Genomic DNA, 15,834 nt, shown 5'->3' with positions numbered 1-15,834 from the left:
TATGTTATGACATCTACCCATATGATACATGAATTTCTAACATTTGACCTACATTCTCCGATCAGAGTTCTCTTAAAGTCAGAAAATATCGTATATTTAGAAATAATGTGATTGTTATAATAATGTTATTACTATTTCTTTACAGCAGTACAAATTTTTTTGTTTCAGCTATTCGGGCTGGCATTTTCATGTGCATTGTTCATGATGATCGTTTGAAGTTAACGATATTTACAGATAAGCAAAGATTTCATCGTCTTGGAAAACAATTTTAAAATATTCATCTAAGTAGGGAAACGAAGGTCATGTAAATTATTTTCAACACATTATTGCCATTATGAACCGATCCGTTGCCGTCAATTATCTGACGACAGTATATAGTAATATATTATAGTATTATATAATATTATATAATACATTATATATATATCGATGGTCGTCGGTGATTAAATTTAAAAAAAATCGACAACAATTTAATTTATATAAAATATACATAAATAATATTATATAGGTACTATTTAGTTTATTAATTTATGTTAAAAACGAAAGAAAAACAATGGGTAGATGGTACAATTTTATTTATGTAAAATATATTATATGTATAACTAAACCTAAACATAGGCATGCACAGAAAAGAGATATTTTTCGAGGTAGGTTTTTATGCAGAACCCCTATATGTTAGTTATTTTAATTGTTTAGAACTCTAGTAGAAAAATACATACAAATATTTTACAAAACGTTTAATAAAATAATATATTTTTAATTAACTTAATAAAAATTAAAACCTTAAACCACACACTATAAGTGAAATACAATATCATGATATGTCTTTGGTTATGAATAACTGTTAAAATAAAAATAATTATCAGAGAATATTAACTCTATAATAATGATATAGATAACTAATAACTGAAAATACTACATAAGACTTATAAGCATAGAGCACACCCTTAGAATAATAAACTTATAAGTCAAACTTCTTAAATATATAAAACAAATAACATTTTTCATGTAAAACAAATACATAAATTATCAGTCATACCTTCACTAACAATAACAGAACATGTATTTAGACATTTCTGATATAATTTCACAAATCAGTAGTACTTTATTTCACCTGTTTTGATCTTTATAGGTTGTTCATTCCCCTGTCTGTATGGACATCTTAAGTTCTAACTCTATTAATCACATATATTTGTTCTATATTTTTTATTTGTGTCTACTTGAAGAGAAAAAGTTGTAATGATTTATATTTATCTTTACAAGGTAAATTCAACCGCTCTCCTCCTACACACGCCTGCATGCATATGTATAATATATACCTAATTCTCTGTGGCGTGTAGGTACCTACCTATATAGTAGTTAAGATTTAAAATAATTATTGTTCAACATTTAAATTAATCACAATTCACTAGTTTTCATATTATATAACTATAATACGTACGTATATAGGTATTTCACCTATTGGTTTTTTGTATTCAAATCAATACTTTTTTTTCTTTGTTTTTTTACAAAGGTACTTTGGTACCTACCTACTTTCCACTTGGGCATTTAAGTATACATTTGCATTTAACTACTAATTCTGTAGTCGATTTTGGGGGGTTTTTAAGAAAAATATATAATAATTAAACTAAAAACGTTTTCACACTATTTTCAGTTGCTACTTGCTACGTCTTGCCCATTAAGACATAATTAACATTAGATACATGGGTAACTATTAGGTATAATTTAAAATTATGTAATATTATTAAATTATAAGTTAATTATCACTTTAAGTAATACTTCTGGACTCTGGTAGCATCATTATATTCTTTTACAAAATATGTATCATAATAATATTTTATTTTATATCTAATATATAATTTTCATTTGTGACGTACCTATGTTACAGTGATGTTTACGAGTAAGATGTCCTGTTATTTTTTTATATGGGTAATTATCTAAGTAGGTAATAATTTAATTAATTTATATTTTATAAATTATAATTTTATATACCAGTGTAGTAAGTGTTTATAACAATCAGCTATGCGTGTATATAAATGCCCATTTTATAACTTTTATTTGGTTAGTAATTTTGTGAAACTTAAATATTTTCACATCTTTTCGGAGCAAAACTATGTATGTATTTCATTGGTAGGTAAATAACTAATTAACACACAATAGATTGTAATTGTCAAATATTGGTACACTATAAGTCTATAACTATTTTACCATGTCTATACCTACCTAAAATAATGATGTTATTTATTCTTATATTTGTAAATTATTTATTAAATATCTTGTAACATATATTTTAAATAAATTATATATAACATACAAACATTTTTATCCCGTTATATTGACAACAGAATTATATAATAATGTGACAATCTTAGCAAAACCAAATCCGTTACCTAAGTAGATAATCTTGGCATATTGTTATTACATTTGGTGCTTCGTTTGTGATTATGAATCAACGAATAGACTTACAGCACTGCACTAACGATGTACTTATTTTACTAGTGTTACTTTAAATCCATTCTATGTGTTTTGGAAATCCAACCCTATAATTTTCGAGCGTTAAAAATTATTTTCGACTTCGTAGATAAGTAGTGGGTGAACTACTCCGAAAGTTGTATTGGATTAATCATTAGCTTTGATGATAGCAGTTATAAGAATATTCATTAAATATTATAGTCTTGGTAAATATATTAACGTTTGCTCATCTCTAATTGATGAGTACGGATTTAAAAATATGATGCCAACACCATAAATGCTCTATCGCCCGCTTATACAGCCTCAGAAGTACGTATAGGTACTTATCACGCAGTGGCGTGCGTACAATTATATATATATATATATATAAAAGTCAGTCGCTTTCCAATGTTGTGTCGTACGCATAGGCGGATCACAGGGTGTGACGGGTGTGCCAAGGCACACCCTAATGTACAAAAAAAAAATTAATTAATAACATAACACATTAATTGAATTTCAGTTTTTAAATTAAAGTACGAGTGTTCAGATAAGTCTAAAATAAAATAATAACTAAATGTATTTTTTACATTATTAACGAAGTCTGGATGTTTAGATTTTAAATCACTATATTATCGTACTCTTTAAATTAGATTTATTGTTATTGTCGTCGACATCGACATGAAAACTTAAGCCGCGTCCAGACCAAAGAAACATTTGTCGGAAACACATGATTTCGACATTGTCGTCGACAAACTTTAGATCATGTTTTTAAAATTTTGTCGACGACATCGTCACGGACCCTGTCGTCGACAAATTTTTGTTATCGGCCGAGTAGCGGTAAACTTCAAAGGATGTTTACAAACTTTGTCATCGACAATGTATCGTTATGTCCAGACTGGTCGCAACTTATCACAGAAATATTTTGATATTTTTTTGAAATTGAACTATTTTGTGTTCAGTAAGTTCAGTTGGTCGATTTAGTCACTACTGATCACTTTAAATATTTTAATATATGTACACATTTTCTATTATTCGTAAATAGTAAATACCTACCATGGAGTTATCTAGAGAAAAGGTGTGTCAGTTAATTGATTTATACTATGAAAGGCCAGTATTATGGGACCAAACGCTGTCAGATTATAAAAATAAGTTTTAAAATAATGACGCGTGGTGTGAGATTTCAAAAATAATGAACATTGACAAAGCAGACATTGAAAAAAAATGAAAAACGTTATTGGCCAATTTTATCTCGAATGCAGAAAGACGAAGTCAGGTGCTGGAACTGACGAAGTTATGGAGTCAAAATGGTTCGCCTTTAATTCTTTGATGTTTTTAAAGGATAGAAACAAACATCGTGAAACGTCTGATGCTGGAATTGAAGTAAGTAAATTATAAATTAAATTATTATGTAATACTTTTTAAATACAGAGTGGTGTGTATATATTTTAATTATATATTAATGAATAATGATATTATATAATTATAATATTATATATTTTAAACTGTTTTAACATTATGAGAATCTTACTTACTATTACATTTTTAAACAATTTAATTTTTCATCAACACATACATTGGTCTTAATAACATAACATTGGTTTAATAAAATAAGACTAATATGCTACAGTCAAAATATTTGGCTTCAATTTTTCCATATTAAAATTATACATATGAGTTATTATATATTGATTGAGAAGACAGATACTATGATTATGATATATATCACAATGAATATTATACTTTATGTTTATAGTAGTTATGGTTTTACCTTTAAATAATCCTTTAAAGCGTCAATCAATGCTGCACAAACTTCGGGAACAATAAGAGAGATGCTTTGTTTAGAAATTTTAAAAGTATACATCAAACTATGATAGGAATCACCGCTGGCTAAGAATCTCAGTGCTACTGCTAATCTTTCGTTCACTGGTATAGCATCCCTATAATTTGTATCTTTTTTTACCGATTCGGTGACCGACAAGATTAATCAACAACTCAAAATCTGCACTTGACATACGTAGGAAATTGTTGAAACTACCATTACACCTATTTAAAAAAGTAAATAACTTAGTAAAATAGATTATACTTATGTACATAGTTTAAGATAGAAATATAAAATGGTACTATAGCATTAGCATACCTCAACTCTCCAGATAGATTAATGTCATCACGTTGAAGGTCAATCATTAAATCACTACCACTATATTGTTTCCTTGTTAAAATACTTGGACGAACCCAAAATCTTTTTTTTAGATTTTAAATTTAAAATTACGCAAGCAGCAACAGCAGCAGCGATCGCAACGTCATCCTCAAACCACATTTTGAAATCATTTGTTTCCAACAATTAATGTTTCTTTGGTCTGGACGCATATGTTTTTAATTTTTGTCAGTAACTTTGTCGGTAACTTTTTGTCAGTAACTTTGTCGGTAACTTTTTGTCAGTAACTTTGTCGGTAACTTTTTGTTATATTTTGTCGACAACAATGTTTTTTGTTTTGTTTCTTGGTCTGGACGCGGCTTTAGACTAATAGACAATAGTGGTTACTGCTAACTGGTAACTATTTTTAGCGCAAAAATATTGCCTTTTTTCGGAAACCGAGACCGCGCTGATAACGACGGTCGAAGATTAAGAAATAATAGTTTGATTGTTATTGTTATTTCATTTTAGTGGTGGTAAACTGCTAATAATATTTTTAACAACTGCTATTGCTATTGCTATTGAAAAATAGCAATGAAAAATAGCTGCTATTGCTATTTTTTAACATGGTGAAGGAAATTACTGCTAAAGCACCCGGGTAGAAAAAGTATCAGCAAATAGCAGTCAATATTTTAAGTAAATAAACGTTTTAACTGCTATAGCAGTTTTATTTGTATGCGTTGAGCGTTCATCATTCCAATATTCCATAGTATAAATTATGTATAAATAAATCTAACTAGTAAATATTCGAAGATCAAAACAGATATTACTGATATTAGTTTAATTATAGACTCGAGATACTGTAAATAGCGTAAATATAACAATAAAAATGATAATTTAAATATTCAATATAAATAAAAATAGACATATTATACCCCTCGCACACATACAAAGAAATCACAGGAACTCGTGTATACTGTAATTACTAATTGTGCTGTTAGTCGTAACTCTAGGGCTATAGGCTGAAGTAATTATTTATTTATTTAAAAGTTCCTAGTCAAAAAAAATGAACAAAAAATTAAGTAATGTGTGGTCTCACTTCACGGTAATTGAAAATACTACGTTTGCAAAATGTGATATTTGCAAACGTAAGTATTCATATAAAACTAGTATAACAAATTTAAAAACTCACTTGGCTAGTGCACATTGGATACAAATAAATGCATCAAAAGTAAGTAATTAAAAAGTTGATTAATTTTTTTCAATTTATTGACTGGGGGAGGACAACATTTTGGAAAACCTACATCAATAGAAGAGATTGAGATGTTGAAAACCTGATTCCAAACACCAAAATATTTTTAAATAATAAACATAAACTTAATAGAACACATGTCACATATAACTTCATATAACTTTATAGCACAATTGTTTTTGGTATTTATTAATAATTAGTTATAATTAAGTCAATCTTTTATAAAAGTCCTTGATACCTTTATAACTAAAAATTTGCTACTGCACATAGTAGTCTATAAAATCATTTTAATATTTTGTGTTTTAAAAATATTTAATTTAAATGGTTTAAACTTTTATAGAACATATTATAATATTTTAATATTCTTTTAAGCTTTCAGTCTAAATATTGCACATAAAATAAGTAGCTATAAATCTAAAAAATTTTTATTGTTTAAAATTGATACTTATTATACTTTGAAAATAGTAACAAAATTGATGGTTAAGACATAAAAGTGTATTATTATTTATTATACTTAAAAGTTAAAATATTTTAAATTTTTATTATTGCTAGATAGTAGATAGTCTGTTTTATAGCAGTTTAGTAGCAATAAAACTTAAGACCAAACGAAAGCTTATTAAAAGTTCCTCCCAAGAAGTTTACTGTTTATTGTAATGCTTAACTTTTCTATAAATTATTAAACATATATCTAGTTTGAAGTTTCTTTAAATAGCTAAATAGGTATATAAAATAATTTATGAAACTCTATTGTAATATAATATGATGTGTTTATCCTATTTTGGTTTGTAATCTAAAATTAAACCAATAAAGTAAATAATTAGTTGTTTAGAAAATTGTATATTAGGCATATTAAAAAAAAACATTCTGTCTCTAAAAAGAGTACATTTAAATCTAGTTTTAGTAAGTTATTAGTTATGAAAAATTGACAAATCTATTTTCAGGGGTGCCTCCAAATTATAGTTTATTATATTATTATAGTTTATATTATTATTATTACACACTATGGCACCACAAAACCTAGTTGAGGCACTATACCAACGTTTATGTATATATAAATTATAAGTATAAATATTAAATAATATTTTTTAATATGATTAGTTTTTACTCTATCAATTAGCAAGTCCCAGTAATGTGTTTAAAATATTATAATAATAATAAATAAATTGTAAAAAAGTAAATTATGTTTAAAAATATATAATCAAATAATCAAATAGACTTCAATGACAAAAACCATAGTTTATCTATCTCTTAAAATTTTAATCATACAGATTTAATAACTTATTTTATTCAATTGTAATAGTCGATTGTAAATGAAGAAATTATAGATCAACCAGAACCTGTAAATGCAAATAAAACCACTATTGATGAATCTTCAACTGCTACAACGTACCCAGGGCCATCATCATCAAGCAGTAAAAATAATGAAGAACCTCAAACTCAAATTGGAACACGTAAGCGAAAACAAGCAAATATTGCAGGCTACATTCCACAAAAAATGACAATAGATGTGCAAAAAAAAATTGACAGTTCTCTCATGAAAATATTTTACAAAGATTTTCAACCGTTCAGTGTAGTTGAAGATAAAGGTTTTTCAGAATTTGTCAAGACATTAAATCCATCATATAAACTTCCTGACCGTCGTTCGATATCTAAGACTCATATACCATCTTTATACCAAAAATGTTTACAGGAAACTAAAGACTTATTGGCTAATGAACTTATATCTGCTTGTCTTACTACTGACTGTTGGACTTCAAGATCCAATGATGGTTATATCGCAATAACAATACATTTTATAGATACTACATTTAAATTAAGATCTGTATTGTTAGGTTGTTTAAATTTCAATGATCATCATACTAGTCATAATTTAAGTACAAAGATTAAAGAAATATTGATTGATTGGAATTTAGAAAATAAAATTATCTTTTCTGTGTCTGATAATGCCAACAACATTAAAAGAGCTTTAACTATATTGCAACTAAAAAATTTCGGTTGTTTTGCCCACACCATGAACCTAATAGTTCAATCAGCTTTAACATTGGAAAAAGACTTAATAGAAAAAGTAAAAAATATTGTTTCACGGTTTCGAAGGAGTACTAATGCTAGTCAACAATTATTAACTTGTCAAATTAACAGTGGAATGAAAGATCCTAAAAAACTTATACAAGACATTTGTACCCGATGGAACTCTACATATTACATGTTGGATCGATTCGTTGAGTTAGAAATATACATAAGAAGCACTTTAGGACTTATAGATAACCCCCCTGAATCATTAACTCCTGAGGAATGGACTGTGGTGAAAGAACTTATTCAAATATTAAAACCTTTTGAAGAAGCTACCAAAGCTGTTAGCGGTGAAAAATATATGACTGCTTCTATTATAATTATTATTGCAGAAGGGCTACAAAATGTTTGTAATGAAATGCTGAAGAAAGATTTTTCAATTCGAGTAAAGAGTGTTTTAGAAAAATTAGTAAGTGAAATGGTTAACAAAGATAGATGGGGAAATATTGAACAGAGCAAAACTTTACGTTGTTGTACTTTCCTGGATCCTAGGTTCAAAGATGTTTTGTTTTCCACTTCAATTAAACAATGGACTAAAAATGATATTACCGAACAGGTGTCTAGAATTATATCTGAAGAAAGGTCAACTTGTATTCAAAATGTAATAACACCTAACATTCAAGAAACTGAAACTACGGAAATGTTAAGAGACAATGCTAAAAATGAGTTATCAATCTGGAAAACAATCGATGAAAAAGTTGCTAAAGTACAACCAACAGGAACATCTACGTCTCGATCTATAATAGAAATTCAAAGATATCTTGAAGAACCTGTTCAAAACAGAACTTGTGACGCTTTGCAATGGTGGGCAAAAAATAGCTACAACTATCCATATTTGAGCCAGTTGGCAAGAAAACAACTTTGTTGTTTAGGTACTTCAGTGCCATGTGAACGTGTTTTTTCTAAGGCTGGTTTGCTAATAACTGATCGTCGATGTTCTCTAAGTAAAAAAAAAGTTGAAATGTTGTTATTCCTGAACCAAAATGCATAATTATTAATTAACTACTTTTTAGACTATTCAATAAGTATTTCAATTTGTATCGTTTTATGTTAATTTTACCAGGTATAGGTACTATGATTATTTTTAATTTTAATTCAAATTTCAAATTCAAATACAAAAAGAAAATTGTATGTTTACTTCATATTAATCAGTAATCACTCTTTAATTAAACAAGAATATAAATATTTAAATACTATTTTAATGTTTATTATGTTTTTTTATTTGTGGTACCTAACACCACAGGGCACAGATTAAGTAAATACAGATTAAGTAATTTACTTAATCTGTGCTAACACCAAGTCACCAACACGATAACATCAGTATAATATAGTAAATAGTAATCAGTAATCACTCACGATATCATGATAATTGATAACAACAATTTACGGTTTAACAGTGTGACAAAGTGAGTAATTTAATAATATAATAACATATATATTATATTTGCACTTTAGCAGCTCTATCTAATAAATAGCAATAGTTGGCAGCAGATAAAATAATAATAATATATATTATATAAACTAGCAATAGCAGCTACTTATTAATTTGTTTAGCAACCTGCTATTGCTAATAGAAAATAGCAGTGCTATTAATTACTCTGCTACTGCTATTATCATACCACCACTATTTCATTTAACGTTACGTCGTGTTTCAAGCAACTCACATACACTAGGTAATAATATAATATTATTGTAAGTCGTTAATTTTGTGTACAACAACCTCGGACGACGGATTTTTAAATATTAAATGTAAGTACTATATTATAAAATGTCGGGTGGCTAGATATTAAATACGAAAATACGGGACTTAATATTTATAAATAAATTATCATCTATTTTGTATAAATAATGCCTAAATATTAAATGTCTTGATGATAACTGAATATTATTATTATTATTATTTTAGTCATTTTTTGGTTATTAATAATAAATCAAATTTTACGACTCGTACGTGCGTTGTCTTCACGACGTAAGACCATGTTGTTTACGCATTTTTTGTGTATTCCTATTAGCAAATATCAAACACGTAAATGCCAGCATTACCATCCGCATTACACGGCATTTCCGTATCATCACTACCATTGTCACTGATGATCAATCACTCTCAACAGTCTCAACATCCACATTGCCAATCACCTTCTTCAACTGTCGGATAGACAAATTTATACTAGCGGGTATTTGCGAGTCGGCTTTATGCCATATATTGTATTATATATTTTGTTATTCAAATTTGTTTAATATTCATATTTATTATTAGTATTTCTGTTGTTATTACACCTTCTACTAACATAAGTTTTAAGTAGGAATGTAACTTTAAGTTAAGTATATTGAAAATATCAATTATTCCTTACCCACCAATTTACGGAGTTATTCAATTCTTTATTTACTATTTTTATCTGGTTAGGTTATCCTATAAAGTCCTGCAGAACTTTGAGAGGAAAATACTGAGAAAAATTTATGAACCAGTATACAACAATGAATTGGAAAGATTTGAAAGAAGGAAAAATGAAAATCTGCAACAACTATACAATAAACCGAGTATAAGACACTTCTTAATCAGAAAAAGGCTGGAATTACAGGGGGGGAACCCTGTAACCCCTAAGGGGTTTCCCTCTCCATCATCAAAACAAAATGCTTTTTTTTATATTGGTTATAATTTTAAATAGTAGTTATACCTAATAATACAAGTGCAAATTAACATGTATATTATTATTACTATTTATAATTATATATTTGTAGAAATTATCCGAGTGTTTACACTTCTATTTTTATAAAACCAATTATTAAATCGACGAAAACAGCAATAACGAACTCCGACGTTCAGCACGCCGATCGCCGGTCGATAATATAATATACGATATTAGTATATTACGATCTGTCGACCGACATAATATTTCATTTGATTATTAGAGTTTGAACCATTAATAAAATTACCCATTTACACGATACGCGTATCAACTATGGATAAATTTGTTATAAACGTAAGCATATGAAACAATATTGCAAATTAATATAACATATTACGCTTAGCTTAAATTCTGAAAACATTATTATTTTATTAATTCTAATAAAATAATTATTTAATTGTTGCGTATTTAACAGTTTTAGTATTTACTATTTATTTTTGTTGATGTTACTGTTCAGTATTTAATGTTTATTTTATACTACATAGTACATAATTCTAGCTTCTATTAAAGTATATTTGTATATTTTAAAATTTTATAATATTACTTAACGAATACAAACAATTGATCAAAATATTAATTTTAAAATTATATTTTATACATATAAAATTAAATTTTTAGTAAAAATGACGTTTAGTTTAACTAATAACTTGTAAATTTGATCATAAATATATTTAACCCCTCCCCCCCCCCCCGAAAAAATTGTATCTACACCGCTGAGTCAAACACTAATATTGATCGAATCTAGGACTGAGGTACCATTATGTATGTTAGTATGTATGTCTGTTAGAAATGATTTTAACCATGTTATGCTCTTAATAAGTATGTGACCTGAAATAAAATTAAATACATTTAGAGTAAATAATTTTTATTTGAGGTCTATTGGCTTGATAATTGTAAGTAATAATTTTATCGATGTCAAACACTAATTGAAAATGATTTTTACCGCTAATCTAAATGAAACTGAAATAAAACACCAAAAATGTATTTGAAATAATGAATTGCTGCCCATACAACTTATTATGACTAGGCAATTATAGACGTTGACAATATGAAGGACAATAGAAATTAGAAGAAGACCTTGTTACAATTAATGATATTGATAATGTTATTTTCAATGAAATTAAGTGCATTTTAGAACTCTTTGTTAAAAGTTCAAATGATGAATATAATAATACAGGGAATCGTAATAATATACAGTTTTCTCCAAAAATCGCAAAACACTAATTACATTTTTGTAAGTTGATACCATGTTGGTCAGATTTAATTAATGGTTCCAATTTTTAAGTACGGAAATTTAACACAATCAAGTTTTACGTCAGAAAGTTTGTCTAAAGATTTAAAAACTGTTATATTCAAACACAAGACATTACCACATAGACTTGATGAATTCTTAAAAATGCACATAAATTGTATACTTGGCTCAATGAACTTCCTCGAAACAAACGACATAACTATAAGTACTGTAGACCCAACAACTCCAATTCCTGGCAACGACCTCACAAAAAAGACACAATAAAAGCAAACATCAACGTCAGATCTAATTCATCATCTAGTCTTGAGGACAAAATGCTTGAGGGACTCAGACCAGCCAATGAATATTTTTCCAACAGCTCCAACAGTTCCTCCGTATCCGTACTTCAGTTCAAATACATCTTGGATAATTATACCAATAAAAACATTAATATTCATAACCTTTTTAAAGAGATTGACTCGATTGAGTGATTATCACTCATGAAACTCATCGATGAAATTCGTCCCAAAATCACTAAAACCTTTCTCAAAACCCACCTCACTAAACTGGGTAATATCTACTATTACAAGCATCTCCACTTCAAGATTCTTGAAGTACCTTAAAAAAAAAAAAAAAACGCTCCAAATATCATTCTCAGATCCTTTTTATATCACTCATCACACACGGTCAAACCACTAGTCTAACCTTCATATACAATTCAGATAAAAACAAATATAATTCAATGGAACATCAACGGGTTAACGGGTTCTTCAGTAGACTAGAAGAGCTCCAGATTCTAACTAAAGAACTGAACCCTACAATAATATGCATCCAAAAAACCAATTTTATCGAAAAAAGCAATCCCACATTCAAGCACTATGATATCTTCAAACGCAATCGCTTCCTGTGTGCCAAAGCCAGTGGCGGTGTCGCAATAATTATCAACCATGACTTTCCCAGTGTTGATTTCTCCATAATTGTATAAATTAGAGTGGCGCACCCTACCATATACTATCAACAGCAGCGATCATATTCCTATAAAAATGTCCATCAACCACCCACTTGATGACACACACTTAGTTTATCCATCTCGATGGTCTATCAGGAAAGCTAACTGGAATCTTTATTCATCTCTAATAGAAAAAAAACCGAAAACCTTCCTACCCCTTCACCAAAAAACATAAATGTAGATGTTAAGGAATTTACTGACATGATAACAGAAACAGCCTTAATCACAAAAGGTATGTCTAAAAACAGCTCCCCAAGACCCTGTGTCCCAAGGTGAAATGACGAGATAAAAAGTGTTATCCAAAACAAAAATAAAGCTCTCAAGAAATTCCAAACTTCCCTATCACAAGCAGATTTTATTAATTTAAAAAGGACTAGAGCTCTAACCAGATATCTGGTTAAGAGCAGCAAATCCTCATCGTGGAAACAATAATATGTGTCCATTATCAACAACCAAACTGATTCCTCAATTGCATGGAAAAAAATCAAATCAATCAGAGGAACCAATAGAAACACCATCAACTTTCACTCGGACTCTAACATCACACCATCTCCCAAAGAAGTAGCCAATACCCTGAGGCAAATGTTTCAAGAGAACTTAAGTAATTCCAACTATGATCAGGAATTATTATCCAAGGCACACATATACAATAACCTAACAAATACGGTGCCCCCGTGCAATAAAGTTCAAACATACCTCAACTTTTTCTACTCATCATGGAACTAGTAGAAGCTATCCGTAACTGCAAAAGTAAAAGTCCTGGCCCAGACGGAATCCCCTACCCTTTTATACAAAATCTCCCCGTAAACGCAAGAACACACTTACTATCCATACATAAAACAACTGTTTCCCCAATTCATGGGGGCATGGTTATCCCCATTTTAAAACCGGACAAAAATAAGTTTTTAACTGATAGCTATCGTCCTATATGCCTTTTAAACACTCTTTGTAAACTATTCGAGAAAATGATTAATAATCGCCTATCGTGGTTCCTGGAAAAGTCAAATATATTAAATATTTTCACTCCCGAATAAAACGGATTTAGACGCGATCGAAGCACTATCAAGAATATCAAAGTCTAGGAATAATTAGTTTCGACATCACTAAGGCATATGACATAACTTGAAGACCTAGAATCATCTAAAAGCTCAACAATATTCTTACTAAAGGCAATATGTTAGATTTCGTAAATAACTTCCTCAGCACCCGCATTTTTGAGGTCAAAACCTCCAACATCCTATCTGACATATTTACACAAGAGAATGGTGTTCCTCAAGGATCCACGATCTCAGTGACGTTATTCCTAATCGCCATTAATGATATTTTCGAAGGAATACACAACCCCAATATCCCTTTGTTATATTCCGATGATTCCAACAGTAACACTATTCAACAATTTCTTCAAGATTCAACCAACAATTTGGAATCCTGGTCCAAAATGTCTGGTTTTCAATTCGCACCGAATTAAACTAGTAAACTAGCTACATACTCATCAACCAAAAAAGAAAAAAAGCGGGAAAGTGGGTATAGTGCATTTGTCTAGTTGTATGTGAAAATGCCATAATATTATAACTATACATTTATTCGCGCCTATACAGAGTGATTCACCTAACATCAGCCCCTCTCCTATTGTTTTTTTTAATTATGAATTTATTCGAATTATGAGTTTTTACTTTGAATAAGTACCTACTAAGTACTATAGTATATTAAATATTTTACTTGGTAATTATAATTAAAAAGCGGGTAAATGGGGATCGCTCTGCTGTACATTAGGTGGTGAGGTGGACCTCTGACTAGGGTAGGTTAGATTTGAATGCAATGATAGGTATCATTGTATACGAAAAACGATTCTGAACGGAGATGACTTGTCAGTCTAGGATATATTATATTTAAATATTGTCATATATTCTATTTTGAAAATAATATATTATTTTTCAATTAAGAGGCATTTTGGATAAGGCATGGTTAATTAATTTTTCCAAAAACATTGCATGTAGCTATCATAATTCATAATATCATAGATATACATATACCGGGTTTGAGGATAAATCGTTATCATTACGCGATTTCATAAAAATTTAAAACTCAAACGCTCAAAACATTTTTCCTATAATGACGCTTCAAATTTTCTCTATAGCTACTCGAGGGATAACTTATGGAAAACTTAGTGTTGTATTTTTAATCCTTAGTTATGAACACAACAAATTTTATGATTTTTCAACTTAAAAAAAAAATCAAAAATTTCAGTGGTCTACAAATAACTCAAAAAAAGTCATTAGAAGCATTATTTCGACTAGTTATGCTGTACACAGACACAAAAAAAACACACACATCATTGTAAAATCAATACATTCATCACTTCGTTCTGAATCTAAAAGAAAATATAGCAATTAAAATGGGCAACCACACTATAATTAATCAAAATCCTCGGGGTAATCTTCGATTTGAAAGCTACATGACGCCCTTACATACAACACATTAAAAAATCCTGTCTTTCTAGAATTAATTTAATTAAAACACTCTCTCACACATCGTGGGAGCACAAACACAAATGCTTCAATAAATCCATAAATCACTCATCCTCTTCAAAATAGATATTGGTGTCCCTCTGATATCTGCCAAACCCTCCCTCCTCAGAATACTGGAGTCGGTTCACAACTCTGGGGTCCGTCTATCTATAGGCGTGTTCTGATCAAGCCCCATCAGTAGCATACTCAGTATTGCCGGCATTCCACCACTGGAAGTTATATGGTCTGAACTAATATTCAAAATCGCAGCCATAATGTCCCATGCCGCTCAAGGTCTTTATTCCTCCCCCAATCTTATTTTCGACAAATACAATAAATACAACCTAGATAACATATTGCCAAATGAAATCAGTATATCCCCCCCCCCCCCCCACTCGAAGAATATCATCCTGGACTTTCACCAACTCCCCAAGATATCTACCAGCACCACTCACTACAGAAACTTATTCTCAGAAACAATTTCAACTAATCA

The 15,834-nt window shown here is 29.2% G+C and overlaps 1 protein-coding gene and 1 pseudogene across 3 annotated transcripts in view; one reads left to right on the top strand and one right to left on the bottom strand.

The window, feature by feature from the left end:
- The window catches only part of LOC107170352 (CD151 antigen-like), a 50,287-nt gene extending 47,968 nt beyond the window's left edge, over nt 1-2,319 (top strand). For both annotated transcript variants that reach the window (XM_089219811.1, XM_015520447.2), the window contains exon 7: nt 169-2,319. In XM_089219811.1, the coding sequence (XP_089075937.1) occupies nt 169-216 (48 nt within the window). In that variant the 3' untranslated portion in view covers nt 217-2,319. The remainder of the gene's footprint in view (nt 1-168) is intronic.
- Nucleotides 1-15,834, bottom strand: part of LOC149062218 (uncharacterized) — a 510,544-nt pseudogene that overhangs the window by 201,837 nt on the left and 292,873 nt on the right. The window lies entirely within an intron of this gene.

This window comes from Diuraphis noxia, unplaced genomic scaffold, assembly GCF_037042655.1.
Source record: "Diuraphis noxia isolate RWA-SAM2 unplaced genomic scaffold, SU_Dnox_SAM2 contig0001, whole genome shotgun sequence".
Lineage (NCBI taxonomy): Eukaryota > Metazoa > Arthropoda > Insecta > Hemiptera > Aphididae > Diuraphis > Diuraphis noxia.
Note: the sequence above shows the minus strand (reverse complement) of the source record. Positions and strands in the feature narration are given on the sequence as shown.